The sequence below is a fragment of the Numida meleagris genome, chromosome 1, assembly GCF_002078875.1.
Source record: "Numida meleagris isolate 19003 breed g44 Domestic line chromosome 1, NumMel1.0, whole genome shotgun sequence".
Lineage (NCBI taxonomy): Eukaryota > Metazoa > Chordata > Aves > Galliformes > Numididae > Numida > Numida meleagris.
The window spans coordinates 67,964,922-67,980,937 of NC_034409.1; the positions used below are offsets into that span (position 1 = coordinate 67,964,922).

Here is a 16,016-nt window from a genome sequence, read left to right on the forward strand (position 1 = left end):
CTGGATGCTACTTGTGCAACCTGCTGTAGGGAAGTGCTGCAGCAGGGCATCGGACTTGACGATCTCTAGAGGTCCTTCCATCCCCTGCAATTCTGTGATTCAGTGAGCTGATAATTCCTGCAAACCTACTCGCCAAGGCTTAAGGAGTTATACCATCTTTTGCCAGCTCCAAAAAGTTGAAGTATCCTCTTAACTACAAAAAAAAAAAAAAAAAAAAAAAAAGCTGGAAAAGACAACCTGAAAACCACAGATTATATAAAGAGCTTAAGAATTTTATTATTTTGACCTCAGTTCACTGCTCTAAAATTATTCATGTCTTTTAGGCTTGTTACAACTGTTGAATTGCCTGGGGGCAGCGGACTGCTAGTAAGACAGCGCCATCGTCCATCTGGCACCAGTTAGTATTCCCGCTATCCCGTTGTCAGTTGTGACCCTGTGCCCTGACATGGCGGCCCCGGCCTCGAGGTATCGCGCCGCCCGCCGGCGGCCGCCGTTGGGAGGCGGGCGCCCCCTGGTGGCCCAGGGGCGGAACTCGCAGCCTGTGAGGCAGAGCGGGGGGTAACCGTTGCGAACGCCAGGTTGTGGGGTGGCACAGGGCTCTGCGGTTAGGATGGGTTTGTGAGCTGCCTTGGTCTTGCCCTCTGGGCTCGTCACCTGGGATGGCATTTGTGAGGCTGTCAGCCCTGCCTTGGTTTTCAGAGAAAAGTGTGACTTGGGCAGATTTGATGATAGAATCATAGAATGGCTTAGGTTGGAAGGGACCTCAAAGATTATCTAGTGCCATCCTCAGAAATGGAGTTCAGAAATGAGGAGACCTCCACAATATTACAAGTTTTACATCTAAATAACGTGAGCCAGCTGCTCTCAAGTACTACACTGCCTATACGCAGTCATGTATGCCTCCTTTCTTGCAGACTGGCAGTACAGTGACAAGCAAGAGATGAATGAAGGGTTATGCTGTAACAGAGCAACACTGGCCCATGTGGGCCTTAAGATCTCCCACAGTTCAAATATTTATTGGTTTACGGCATCCCTTACATTTCTGTTTCTATTTCCCAGGAAGCTGTCCACTCTATGCAATTACATAAATTGTGGTATTTATTACTGGTTCCTATATAGTAAAGAGAAGGAAGTCATACTTGTCTTACTTTTATACAGATGGGCAGCCTGTCTTCTAAACCAATTGCCTTGGACTTGCTCTGTCCATCTGTGCTGCTATGAAGTCCACAGTTGACATTGCCCTCCGTAGAGCTAGTGATGCCCTGGATCTCACCTGGAGACCTGGTCAGCGCTGAACTCTAGATTTTGGGCAGGTTGTTCTCTCATCTCAGAGTCTGATTCAATTGACACAGCTGTCCCAGAAGAACTAGGCTCTCAGCACAAGCACATAAGTATCTTCACAGTAGGCAGCTGCTCTGTGGGGCTTGGAGGGTCTTAAGCTGCAAGCTCCGCAGATGTGTGCACTGCTTGCAGTGTCCCAGCTCTGTGCTGCAGTGAGACAGGCGTATTGTTTCCCTGGGCTCAGAGGCCAGAGAAAAAGAGAAACCAGGTGGAAAATAGGGGAAAAGACTGGCAGGCAGGGCCACCAGAAGTATGTAAATAGAGCAACGGTAGCTCTGTTTGGAAAAACTCTGAGGGTTGCAGGTTTGCTCTAGAGCAGAATGAAATCAACAGCTTGCCCAGAGTCCTGGGACTGATGGATTGAACAAGAATAGGTAACAGTGCTTAACCTGGCAAGTAATCTAAGAGACATCATGTAGAAAGAGTCTGCGTACCCTGCTGGTGAGTGGCCAGTGGATAGAGAAAGTCCATGAGTAGTAACAGGCAGAGAGGACTGGGGGCTGGACTCAGATCAGGTGGTGAACTCAGAGCGTCCTCCTTCCTGGAGTTTGCTCAGGGCAGTGCTGAATTTACAGCTGGTGAGTTTCAATTGTCCCTGAGGTGGGAGATACTGAATGTTGTGACTGGGGAGCTCAAAACCAATTTTTATCTCCCTTTAAGGACAGAAGAAAGGCCTGGCCCCAAAGTGAAGACCTTCCTCAGGTCAGTCTTTTTAAAATTCTTACCTCTGCCAGCAGCTGCTTCTCAAGCCCTGAGGATTTCACTGAGCCAATTTAATGCTGGTGGTCAGACAGTTTAAACCCATTAGCTGCCAGCTATCTGAGTAAATTTTCTCCTCCGAACCCAGCGCACCGGCAGACCACTCCAATCAGAACTGCAGAGAACTGCCACATTAACTGGACATTTGATTACAACTGCTGTGGCCTGTGTGGTGAGCATTTAGGGGCTGAAGAAAATGCCACTGGCTAGATCGCTGTCCATGACCTCTCTGAATGGACTTCCTCAGTGGGAAGATGAAGACCTGCCAGTGGAGGACTTGTTGCTCTTTGAAGTTTCTTGGGAAGTTACCAACAAAGGTTTGTACAACACTTGTAAGAGTCAGCACTGCTGTTATGGAAGTGGGAGGAGGTGTGTAGGACGTGGTCATGAGAGGCATTAAAGGGAGATTGGGCAAAAGCTGGCTGCATGATTTTTGTATTGGAAGGAACAAATGCGGCATCCATGTTTGTGCAGGTTGCGTGTGGGCTACATCTGCATGTACTTGCATGGAATGAGCATAGTGGTGTCAGGATATGTGTCTGCACACCATTCACCACCAGGGCTGGGTTGTTGAAACAAACATCTAAGTGTTATGCCTGAGTGTGCATGTGTATGAATATGTAGACGTGCCTTTGTACATATTTAGATTTTACCTTCTATGCAAACTCACTTGGGAATATAACACATGAAAATAGGCTGTAAAACAGACACCAAATTCCGAGAAGTTAGTAGTTTCTCCTTCTATAGCAGTGTGGAAAAGAGACAGAATTTGAAATAGTCACAGATAAACGTAGTTGCATTGAAGCTACTGAACAAAAACAGATGTCAATGACCAGCAGTCTTTACGCTGGCTGAAACCCCTTTGGACTGGCTTTTGCAAACACAGGTAGTGCCAGACAGGGACTTCATGCTTTGCACATGTGTATAGATTCAAAATCTTCTCACTGCACACAGTGTTGCACGCAAAGTCTATGCTACTTATTACGCAAAGATCTTTCTGCCTCCATTACTAATTCCTCCATCAAAACATTCCCCTTTCATAGAATGGAATCATAGAATCATAGAATGGAATCATTTTGGCTAGGTGTAGTTCACCAAGGGGGGACAGGCTCCATTTTTTGCTGTAAAAGTGAGTTAGTATGAGTAAATGATTGACCTATGTGTCTTATTGTCCTGGCAGATAAATAAAGAGATTAGGCAGAAGAGAGGATCTGTAATCTGTTAAGATTTTAACCCTAAAGGGGAAATGTGTGTGAGAGGAACAGACAGTGCTAGAGTCTATCACTGTGATGGAACTGGAATTAATATTCTGTAATAGCTTCCAGTATTTAGTCCGCACTGAACTGCAATTTTACTTTACTCTTATTATTTTGTTGAGGAGGATCAATACACAGAGGTAGTACAGAGTAGCTTTTACACTTTGAATCCCTGTGGGCTTGTTTTTCAGTAGTTTTAGTCAAGCTTTTAGAGGTAATCTTCTACTGTCAGAACTTGGAGCGTGCAGCATTTACTTTTGCAGCATGCATGGTAAGTGAGCGACTGGCAAGCAGATGGCAGCAGAAATCTGGAAAGTTCAGATGTCCTCCTTCACATTTGTGAGCCCTGTGGTACATACATATTCTGTGTTATCTGGACCCACTGGTCCACACAGCATGTTTAAGAAAAATTAAAAAAGAATTTGATTTATCTGTTTTTATGTGAAAAATGCTAAGAATCTTTTAGACATCCACATGGCCCTTAATGATCTCATTTGTAGCTGTGTCAGCTGATTTGGCTACACTAATTAGTCTCATGTTTTATGGGAGAACTAATATTTACAATAGAGTGAACACTTTTTCAAATTAGTTTAAAAAATAAGCTATCAAACTCGTATGTCCAAACGGAGCTGACTCAGCTAGGCATAGCACACAGTGTCTTCATTAAAACTGGATCTCTGCACAAAGTTCCCATCGGGCAACCCTGACTGTAAATGTTTGTGCAAAAATTCTTTAATAGGCTGATTTCAGCTTACTTTTCTGTAAGCCTTTCTATTCTTGATGCTGAAGGTTTTTTTTCTGTGTGTTCCATGCAATTGAACGTCAAAGTCACGTGGTGAGATTCCCTCGTGACCTTTTTATAAACAGTTCATGGAAAATGTTGAGGCACTTGGCTTCTTAGCATGGCGAGAAGCCAACAAAATACAGGGAGAGTCTTCACAGAAGATATACAGGCTTAGGAAATATAATAATTTATACCATTTTTCCCATTCTCCTTTAGCATAAGGAGTAACTGTTCATTTTACTAAGTAGGCTGCCCTCACATAGATTTAATACTGCTACATGTTTTAGTGTTTTAGTATTAATGTTGCTATCTATATTCCTAATATAGAGGGAGAGATAAGCATAAGCTGGGCTTATTGCCCTGACAAGCTCATTTTGATCATTTAACATGATGGTTTATTACTTTTTTTTCTGGCAATGCAAAGCTGTATCAGCATGAAGTTGCTTCACACAGCTAAAGCAGCATAATATAGCTGGTGCCTACAGAAGAGAGTTTAAGTCTTTATATGAGCCTTGTGTGCACCACTAGTTGCTTGTAAGCAGTGCCCTTTGCAAGTAGCTCAGATGAGCTGTTTTCTGAACCTCTCTGATATATTTGCCTTCAGAGCTGGAGGACGATGAAAGGTCCTCAATTTGGGTGGTGTGAGAGGGTCTTCATGTGCCAGACTGCCTGTTGGGAAAGAGGGTTTGCTCAAGGCATTTCCTTGAGAAGGAGACGGTGCTGGTTGATGCTGAGGCATATGATGCAGCTGAAGGAAAGGATTTGTCAGTTGTATGAATTCAGTACTCAGAGATATGCAACTGTCCAGTGTTCCCAGAACCTTGTAAGCTTTCACATGAGCACAGCATTGAAATCGTCTTGCACTGAAAGTCTTCTGTCACAGATGTGAGAAAAATGTAGTTTGTGATGCAAGATTTTCTCACTTTGACTCTCTGCTGATGGGCAAGTCCCATACTGTGAAGTGAATCTGCTGCGTTTCTGTGGCAGAAAGGGACAAAAGCAGGCAGACAAGAGCCCCAGTACACTTGCAGAGCTGCATGACCTGGTGGTAATCCTGGAGAAGCTTGGCTTGTTTCACCCTTCCTTCCCCATCTCTCCTGGCCAGCATGCTTCAGTAAAGCCAGATCTGGGCATATCTCTGTGCACGTTGCAAAAGAGGACTGTTGTGTTTTTTTTTTTTCCCTCATAACACAAAGATCAATAAAACTGTAAGAACAGGAGAACAGACCAAATGGCTACAACTTTTTTTGATGTTGTGTCTGAAGCTCCACAGATGGAAATTGTCAGCAGGGAAGCAAAAGACATTACAGGAGTATGGAGACAACTGCAGCAAACTTTCTACAGTAATCTTTTGTCCTTGCCCCCTCCTCAACCTCTTTTAAATGTTTCCCCACTAATAATTGAAGTATTTAATCGGGATAGAGGAGAAGTGCAATTCTTAGCTGTAGGTTAGTGGGTTTTTGGATACACTTAGTGAGAAGGGCTGCAAACTCTGAAAATCTGATCTGTCCTCTTTAAAGATTCCTTTTAAAGTCATTCAATCGATGCTTAGATTCATATCTTCTGCTATACTTCTTAACAGCTTTTAGCTAGAAAGTAGAAGAGTGCTTAAAAATGCTGGGCAGACTGCCAGTTTCTATCATCATTCAGCTGTGAACAGATTAGCTAAAAAATCACTTGTATATGAATCTTAAATATTTTTTCCAGCCCTATGGGAAGGAAGACTCTGCTAAAAACAAACCTTAGTTCATTTCACCCTGAAGCAGAGCTCTGGATAGTGGTTCCCTGGTGAAAACCTGGACCCTTGGTGAATCCACTGTAGTCAGCAGGACCAACATTTTACCCCATCTGCATTAGATGTCTTTTGATGGTGAAAGGTCCTTGGGAGAAGGTGAATGATGTAATCTGTGACACAGCTGAACTAGCACACTTTAGAAAGCGAGGATATGCTAGCATATATCTTACATAATTATATAATACATATTTATTATCCATAAGAAAATTTATATTCTTGTGGGAAACTTAGCATGAGCACAGCATGAAAACCCTTTGTGTTTCTGGGTCTGGTGGTATCTCTGCATCAAAATAATGTCAAATGAAATCCTCTGTATTTGTGGTGATGCACACAGGACTGTATTGTGGACATCTGCTGTAAATTGCATTGTTTTTGTATTATTACAAAATATACTCCTAGTGCCAGAACTTCAAAGAATATGGAGAACTTCTATCTTCTGATGAGTCCTAGACACAAAAATAGCCAAAAATACATGAAAAGTACCTGCTATCTGAAGAGGCTGTGTGTTTTTTGCTTGACATATTTGACTCTAAAAATAGTCACCAGCTGCACGCAATGAATAAACCAAAAAACAACCAAACATTAGAAGAAATGAGACCAAGCCCAATTTTATTATGTCTATAGATCAGAGATAAGTTTTGAGGGGAAGGAGTGAAAGAATAGTTGACATAACTAGTAATTATGGCAGTGAAGTCATTTTGACCTTGAACCTGGAATCTCCCTTCCCTCTTGGATTCCATGGCAAGCACAGTGACCCAGAAAAGCTCTAGTGCCTTCTGAATGGCAGAATCAGGCTGTGGAAAAGAAGATGAAGTGCCCTGGGAGTACCCTCTGCCTCTGTAACAAAGGTGTGTGGGGAAGGGCTCCTGCACGGATCCTGGAGGTGACAGTATCCCTGGCTCAGTTCCATAGCTTCTCGTGCTGTCACTCTAGTTCTTTTTTGGTGTCTGCTACTGCTTCCCTCTCCACATCACAGAGTAGGCAGGAGATCAAGTAAAATGAACAGTAGGTATCTCTGGCAGCTTTGAGAAGTTTGAGTCATTCCCTGCTCAAGCAGTCCCACCTGCACAGGCCATTTGCTAGAAATGAAGTTCCTGTGTAATCCTGCAAGTTGTGGCCCCTTCCTCATCAGGTGACAAAGAGCATTTGCAATGAGTCTTTCCATGTAATAGTTTCAACAGAAAGAGCATGTTTTTCTGTGGTGTTAGATCTTGCACAAAGATCTCCAGTTGCAAAATAAGGTCTCCACTTCTGCGTAATGCTGTCCTCAGTAGTGATGTGATACAGGGAGTCAGTTCTGACTCACAGACATTTTGTTTATTTAAAGAGTTTTGATGTCTGCCTCAGATGGTCATAATTACTGCTTGGATTTTAAATATGCAACAGTAATAATAGACTTGAAATGGAGAAAGAAGTAAGTGGCTGGAGTAATGCAGATAACTTTTTAGATAATTTCACAGTTATGGTAAATTATATGAAAACATTCAAACTTGTGAAAATAATGTTATAAAATATTTTCTGAGCAAATACTTTGTTTTCATTTTTTATTTTTTAAAGAGGTCACTAAAGAAAAATCGAACTTTCTTATGTGGACCTACTTTCCCAAACACTTTTTTTTTCCCCTTTCCATACCAGTTTATTTCTCCTGGAAAAAGAGGACGAGGATGAATGGAAACAAATGAGCAGAATGATTTTTTCTTGGTTTCTTTTTTAACTTGATTTCCTCTTTCTGGTGAAAGAGTTAAAAACAAATTTTAAAACAAGTAATATAAACATTTTTCTCTCCAGGAGATTTTAAAATTATCAAAACTTAAAATATTTGAGTGAAATATTTTGGTGGGAATTAGAACACTAAACTAGGCCTGGAAGCATTCAAGGCCAGGCTGGATGGGGCTTTGAGCAACATGTTCTAGAGGGAGGTGTTCCTGCCTATAGCAGAGGGGTTGGAACCAGATGATCTTAAAGGTCCCTTCCAACCCAAACCATTCTATGATTCTATGATTCTGTGTTTTATTCACATTTCATTACTAATGCCTCATGTTTATAATCCAGTTCTCTGTATCTAATCTCTCCTGATATTGCATCTATTTTTCATTTCATCTTTCATTGTTTTAAAACCTCTTCAGATAACAGAACTTCAGAGGCTGCATACAAAACCTAGAACATGGGATTTTCATACATCCTTATTGTTTGGAAAGTTTTTCTTGCTACAATATGACATTAAAATATCTGATTAGGGAAGAATAGGGTGATATATCTAATTGGTGGGAATAATTTGAGAATTCTATTAGGGTTTGCGTATTCAATTTCAACCTAAGTCTGTTAGTTGGTAGAATGTGTAATGCATTGCTTACTAACAGAGGCATTTCCAGTGAATACAAAGTCACTGCACAGATATAACCTATCTCTTCATGATATATAATATGTTCCTTGAATTTGTTTTGGGAAAGTGAATTTTCCAGAGTTGCTCTTTTTCTTATCAAGATGTCTTTTTATGTTATGCCTGACCCTTTCCACATACATGCTGTTTCACTCACCCACTTCCCCTCCCCAGTCAATTAAAGCTTACGCAAAGATGTGCCCTGTGAGTCATATTTTCACAGTAACAGAGAAGGCAAAAGTAAATTTGAGGACCAGGCAACCCAGACCTTTTATCGCAGCTATCTTCTGCAGAGTTTTTACCATCCATAAAATGTACTCTTTTGTTTTCATCCTTAGTAATTCTCATTGCATTTCAGGCAAAATAGTACCCTCAAATGTATTTTCCATTGCTGTGCAGCAGATTATGGTGGGAGACCACAGCACACTCCAATTTTTCCTTCAGAATAGGCCTTCCTTTTTGACAGGACATGCTTTAGAACAGAGAATGATGCTAAGCAAAACCTTGTGAACAGGAACACTCAGCTGTTGGCTTTACACAGTGGTGTCCCAGGCTACATTCAGCTCCTGAGCTGTAGCTTTATCGTTAAACTTTTAAAGGCAGTATCTGTAAAACTCAGCTGCCACGCAGCTCCAGCTTTCACACTGCTCCCTTGCAGTGTGAAAGACACTGATCTCCTCTCTTTTGATGGTGGGGAAGGAGCTCCACTCCACTCTTGTCATAAATGGCTTTATCGTGTTATCTAGTATCTATCTTTCTTCTTGCACATAGCTATTTTCTCATTTCCCTGGGGTCACCAGGCAACTTTGCACAAAAATCTTCCCTTAGTATAAACCCAGTATTTTTGCCAATTAAAACCAACTAGTCTCATGAATAAGATTTCTATCTTGTTTATCTTCTTTGCATTAAAGTGTTTTGTGTTCATATGTTGTATGTACCTTTCTGTAAGAACAGACAACATTTGTGTCATTGCAACTGCTTGACATCGTAGGTTGAACCTTCTGACTTGTCTCATTATTAAAATGGTATGTTTGCATGAATACAAGGTATTCAAGTAGTTTCTATCACCTTGTGAGCAGAGGAATTTGGAGGGAACATGTGGTGCCACTTTCCTCAGATTTCTCCAAATCCCTGTCCAGAGCAGCTGTCGTAGACTATGATGGTTATGAGTTAGTTTCTTGGCTTTCTGCTCTGAACAAAGTCTAGAAGAACATCCCAATGCGTAGCTTTCTTTCTGCAGTTCCATATCTGTATGATGTGAAACTTCTGAACTATGGGATTGATTTAGGAACACATAACACATAACACATCTTCTTAGATCTTGAGTTACTACGTAGGTTAATAACTTAATGAAATAGTTTTACTTAGCAAGCTGTTAGATTGGAACTGCATTTGTATTTGTAAAATGCCTAGAAATCTGAGACAATTTGACATAAAAAATAAGGTTGGGAACCCTTCAGCAATTCAGAACAAATGGCATGCTTGATAAGAAAAAGGTTTTAAGTATGCAAATTCTATTTTAGGAACACAATCAAAAAGCATAGCTCTGGCTGTTCAGTTTCTCAGGGCTGCCGGGAGAAGGCTTTCTACAATTCTCAGGTGATACAATTTAATTAATGGGAACTAATCTCCCAAAGTGCTGAGCAACTTCAGCAGCTCTTCTGTAAGGTATGGTCATTTGGGGTAGATTTTTAAGGAGAATCAGGTAACCTTTAAAGATTTTTTGCCATCTGCAGTGGTATGCAGTGCATCCGCACCTCTAGATACTCAAGTACCTTTTAAAATTAAGTCTGGAGTGCTTACTGCTAGACAATGCTCACTTGCATTGCTGACTCCTTATTTATTTTGACATCATTGCTGAAAAGTGTAACGCAGTCCTTCTGCCCGAAGTATTACCAAGCACTTCCAGATTCAGTGGAGGATGACATTTCTAAGTAGCGAAGTGAATTATTTTCCTATTGTTCCCTGGTCTACAAACATTGTTTGCACGTATCTATTGGGCTTCATTTGTCTTACCCTGCTTAAAATCATCAGAGCTATGCCAAACATCTCTAATATATGGCAGCAGTCTCTTCTCTTGTCCACCCTTTTACTTGATTGCAGTAGAATAAGCACTTATTAGTGTTCTCTTTTTGTGGTGGTGGAATGGCCACTGCCTTGCATCACAGGTGCTGTGACCAAAGGGGGGCTGCAAGGCTTCATTGCCAGTGCATAGATCTCAGGGACAAATGTGGAAAACTGTCAGGGAAGAGCAGCTAATTGCATCTTGCATATCATATGCAAGACTAGATAGATCTGTATTTATTCATCAGGGGATGTTGCTGCCCTATTCTCTTAGAAATTTAATACTGCATTTACTTTTAAAATTGACAATATTTAGGTGGAAAGTGCTGCAGATATTTATATTGGCAACACAGGCTACATTCATACCAATTTAACAACTCTTTAGATTAGTGATAGAACATGACACCTTTTTCTTCGAAGATTTTGGTTTAAATCCATTTTCATGGCCAGTAGTCAACCAAATTCATCAGTGCCTCTGCTTCTCTCTGTGATTTGTGTGAAACAAGCTGGAAGTGCCAGCTCAGTTATTACCACACGTATTTCCATATCACAAAGAATATGTTTTAAAATGATAAATTCTGCAGTTAAAAAAAAAAAAAAAAAGGCAGAAGGCTGAACTTGGAATGCAATAGAATCAAGATTAGGCAAGGGAAAGTGGAACTGTGAACCTCAGGATTTGAATCCCGCAGTCTGAATGCAGATATCTGAAAAGGGAGGGACAACCAAAAAAAAAAATCAAATGAACATTTATGGTGTAACTTCAAACACTTGAAAGAAATTAAAATAATAATAATAACAGAGTAGATAGAAGTGGTAGTTACAGCTAGAAAGCATCCATTTGAGACTGGAGGAGAAATAGAAGGAAGCCATATACTGTCAAATAGAATTAAGCAAAGTATTAAATTGCAGTTCAAGGATAACATTTGGTCTGCTATCAGTGCATACTCCCAAATGGAATGGTGAAGCTCTAATTACATCTTAGGAGGCTGAGTTTCTATTTATTTGTTAGATTCTGAGTTTCACTTGAAATCTGAATATGTGAAGTGAGTTAGTGGTTTGTCTGACTCCCAAGTAAGTTGGAACTTATTCCAGAGCTTTATGGCCTGTTCCCATTTCTAATTTTTGTTCTTTGTGATCTTGTTTTTCAGTGGGAGGCATTTATACTGTGATCCAGACAAAAGCCAAAATTACGGCAGATGAATGGGGTGAAAACTATTTTCTAATTGGTCCTTACTTTGACCACAATGTGAAGACTCAGGTGGAAGCATGTGAGCCTCCAAACCCCGCAATTAAGAAGGCAATGGACACAATGAAAAGCCAAGGGTGTCAGGTAAATCAGATGTGCTACTGCTTCTCAAGACAACTAAGCTGACTTTGAGGAGATTACAGTTTTGGTTAATGCTCTCACTGTTCCACTTGACACAGCAGTCCTGGTCAATGTCACAATGGGAAAAGCTCAGATTCTACGGTTAGAACAGCAAAGTCAATTCATTAAAGGTTATTTTTGAGGAAGAAACAGTTTATCCAATTAAAGGTTTTAACGCTCATTTATCTGCAAGACTACTTAATTGGATTAATGACTTATTTCTCCAGTCTCTAAATACAGTGAGATTTTAGTGGATATAATACAACCTTATTTTGACGGAACCCTTATATTACCTTCGACATTCTTGTGCTGTTGAAAAAACTTAAAGAAAAGCATTTCATCATCACACAATTTTTCTTTCTTTTTTTTTTTTTTATGTAGCACTATACCCAGTTGAAAGACAGGAAGGGACAAACCACAAGTGAGCTTAAGAAAAGCACCCAACTGATAAAGAATCTGCTTCCTCATATCAATGCAATTGACTGTCCATTCCCTAGAAAGAGAGGTTAAACTGCAGCACAAATAGGGAGTTAATCTGTTTCCTGCACAGTTTTTATTATTTTTTTTTTCTGAGACCTCAGGCCAACCTCATAGCTTGACTCCAACCATAAACTAGTAATAAAGTTCTTGTTATTCTACAGTAAGCTAAAAATGACACACTTTAATGTAGAAATTCATGAGTATCCTGGACTTACACCAGCTGTGGCACTGGTAATGTGTTATCTCTTTGTGCTATGGCAGTTCTTAGGTTCTAATGCCCTGCTGTGTGTTATGCACGTTGTTGGAAATACATGAGCCACAGCTTGGGATAGCGTCTGTTGGGGATGCTGTTGTGTGATGCTTGGCATTGTTCAAAATGAAGTTCAAGCTGAAAAGTCTAATCTAACAGGAATCTAAATTCCTATTTTTGATCAGACTTTCCTAAATGAATTACAAAGTTTTACATGCTGCATCTCTTCCTTACAGAGAGATGTCTCTGCAAGGTGTGTAACACTCCTTTGTTTGGAAAAGAGCAGAAGGCTTGTGGGGCAGATTATTTGCAAAGCTATAGATATATATATTTATGCTGTTCCAGCATACCTTCAATTTAAGCAGCCAGCTCTGGCAGTCTGACATGTGCGTCGTGCTGCTGGAGTATTCATATATAGCAGGAGATCTATCCCAGGTACGTCAAGTATAGCTTTGATCTCTAATAATGACGCTTTAGATTCCAGGAGCTGCACTTATCCTATTACCACTGTGTCTGGATTTTGCTTATGTATCACAATGGAACCCTTTAAACCAGGGGACCTAGGAAAGCTTCCAAACTTCTCAGGTCAGGTGTGTTCCTTGCCACAACTTGACACTGTGTTTAAAAATCAAGGTTCACACAGAATCCCTGGTCATTAACCTCATTTTCCTAAGTAAGAAACCCGAATAGCTTGAAATAAGTACACAAGGGCCTGAGCTTTCTTCACATACCTATCTTTGATACAGCCTTTTTTTTTTTTTTTGTGCAAATAGGTCTGGGAATGTTTGTCTCATTGTTTTCAAGACCTGCCCTCTGTGTAGCCTGTTCTAATATTAGGGCAGGGTTCCACTCTGGAGATCCCGAGGGCTGGTGAGTTAAAGGAGATTGAACAACAACATAAAAGATTCTTATGAATGGGGTACGGAGTATAAACTGCATTAACCTACACACAGTACCTCGTTATCCACAGTTAATATGCCTCTGCTGCTATGGCCATTTTGGGTTGGAAGAGTCAAGGTGAAATAATTTGACTGTGTAGACTGCTACAATGTGTAACATGACCCAAATTGTGTTTTGTTGCCTTAAGACAGTTCAGCCTATTCTCCTTGTTGGGTTATATCGCTGGCGTTGTATTTCTGTTACAGGTGTTTAAATGTGCTGATACAGATAAAGATGGAAAGCTGTATTTTTGGGGGCTGATATTTTTAGATATTGTAACACCTTCTGATTGTTCCTTCCTCTCTGCCAAAGGGCACCAACTGTACCTTGTGGGCAGAATGAGGAAATGTCATGTAATTTCCACTTATCCCAACCTTTGATCAAGTATTACTCCATGTATTTTGCAAGGAAAACCACTAATCCTGGGCGTGTAGGACTATGATCCTTAGCATTCCTTATGTGAAATATGTAAGATTTGATGGATGAAAATACTTACAGAAGTTTGTTTTTACATTCACTTTAACATTTTCCTCGTATATCTTTGCCTATTTTCTGTAGGTCTCTTTTGGAAGATGGCTGATAGAGGGCAGCCCATATGTCTTACTGTTTGATATAGGATCAGCAGCCTGGAATTTGGATAGATGGAAAGGTGAATTTTGGGATGCTACCAACATAGGGATACCTTTTCATGACCGAGAAGCCAATGATGCTGTAATTTTTGGATCATTAACAGCCTGGTTTTTAAAAGAGGTACGGTTTTTAAAATCTGGAGTTTTTAAAACTTCAGCCTTGTTAGCAGGGCAGAAAATCTTTGGGATGTGGTTCCTGACCTAGATCAAATTTGTATTTATAACTTAAATCTTAACACTTAATTATGTTTTTCCATGGGAAGCCTTATGTGAAAAGTGCCATGTCTTCACTGTCCCTTCTTCATCTGTTTCTTTTCAACTCCTTTATTTGTCACTGGGTATTCTTACAGATAAGATCCTAAACTCCCTTTTCTTCTCCTACCATAGTCAAGTTGTCACTCTCACAAACTGTCATGAAGCCAGTAAGAAAGTTATCTCTCAGCTGCTAGATTCTACCTTGCAGAGATGTTACAGACAGAATGAATGACAGCACTGTGACTTAGAATCATAGAATCATAGAATTGCTCAGGTTGGAAAAGACCTTAAAGGTCATCAAGTCCAACCGCAATCTAACCATACTACTCTAACAACCCACCACTAATTGACACTAATTGTCCCTGAGCAATTCCGTTACTCCATAACTTCCATTACTCTACAACAGTCTCTCTGAAAAAACGAAACTCCGTCAATCTGCAGAATCATCTCTGCTAGGGATGCTCTTGACTTCTTAATCCAAATTAGAGTTTCAACAGCAGATGAGCAAGTTGAAAGAATGAAGAGTGACTGTCCTTGCCAGAGCTTCCCAGCACTCTAGGAAGGATGCTGTTCTGAGGCGCAAGTGAAGGACAAGTGCTTTGTGAGCTACTGATTAAGGCTGATAGGAATCAAAACACATGACCACTTAAAACACTGTACTATTTTGTCATATGAAAGAACACACACAAAAGAAGATATGAAGGAAAGTTTCTGAGTCTGGGATGATGAGCAGGATGATATGCGTTTAATGTATGTTCTTTCTAATTATTTTCAGCTTTCCTGTCAGTTTGATGACAAGCCCAATGTAATTGCTCATTTCCATGAATGGCAGGCAGGAGTGGGTTTAATACTGTCTCGATCTCAGAAACTTCCAGTTGCTACAATTTTTACTACCCATGCCACTCTGCTTGGGAGATACCTGTGTGCAGCCAATATAGACTTTTACAACAATCTTGACCAGGTAAGAGACCCTTTTCTTATTCTCTCTCTCTTTTTTTTTTTTTAACTAATCGGCTCCTAGTTCCTTTTCTGTTTATTGTACTACACTATATATTGCATTTTCTCTGTTTTGTGATTGATTGTGATTGCCCCACAGCAGAGTGATAAGTCATCAGTTCCAACACACAAGGAATAGTAAGACCCTGAGGTGTCCAGGGCCTTGTGCTTTTGTGTCCATACCATCCTCCAGGTTCCAAAGCTCAGTAGAGTCTAGAATACTTGTACTTCTTTCAGTTAACTTTAGGTTACCAGATTTTCACTGTGGAGTACTGAAAGTCATTCAGCCTTTAGTCAAGTCAGTGTCTTGGTCCAATCCAGATACTATGTGGAGTAATATTGCAGCTGTACAGGTTTGCCAGCAGAGATTCTTAACCTTCTTTTCAGTGATTTGAAACATTTTCAAAAGCATGGGAGAGTGATAGGGCCAAACATCTCTGCAAGTGGCTTTTAGAATCTTCCCCTTCATGTTCAGGAGCAGTGATCAACTCAAGTCACGTATGCTGCATTTTCTAAGTTAGTTAGCAGAGTGAGTAACTAGTAAATGTAAAACCCATTGTCAACGGTTTACGGGTGTTAGGCCCGATTTCTGTGACAAAGGGGACGGGGGACCCAAGGGCCCACGTCCCGGGAAAAGGGGAAAGGGGAAAAGGGTAGGGAGATGGCCCTGAGAGCAAAGAACAGCGGCAACAATCTGAGGAGAAACAAACTAATTTACTAAA

The 16,016-nt window shown here is 40.6% G+C and overlaps 1 protein-coding gene across 1 annotated transcript in view; it reads left to right on the forward strand.

Annotated features, from left to right (window-relative positions):
• GYS2 (glycogen synthase 2) overlaps positions 273-16,016 on the forward strand; it is a 44,564-nt gene continuing 28,820 nt past the window's right edge. The window contains exons 1-6 of the mRNA XM_021391867.1: positions 273-1,919; positions 2,002-2,043; positions 2,189-2,417; positions 11,528-11,709; positions 13,973-14,164; positions 15,074-15,259. Coding sequence (XP_021247542.1) covers positions 2,297-2,417; positions 11,528-11,709; positions 13,973-14,164; positions 15,074-15,259 — 681 coding nt within the window. The 5' untranslated portion in view covers positions 273-1,919; positions 2,002-2,043; positions 2,189-2,296. The remainder of the gene's footprint in view (positions 1,920-2,001; positions 2,044-2,188; positions 2,418-11,527; positions 11,710-13,972; positions 14,165-15,073; positions 15,260-16,016) is intronic.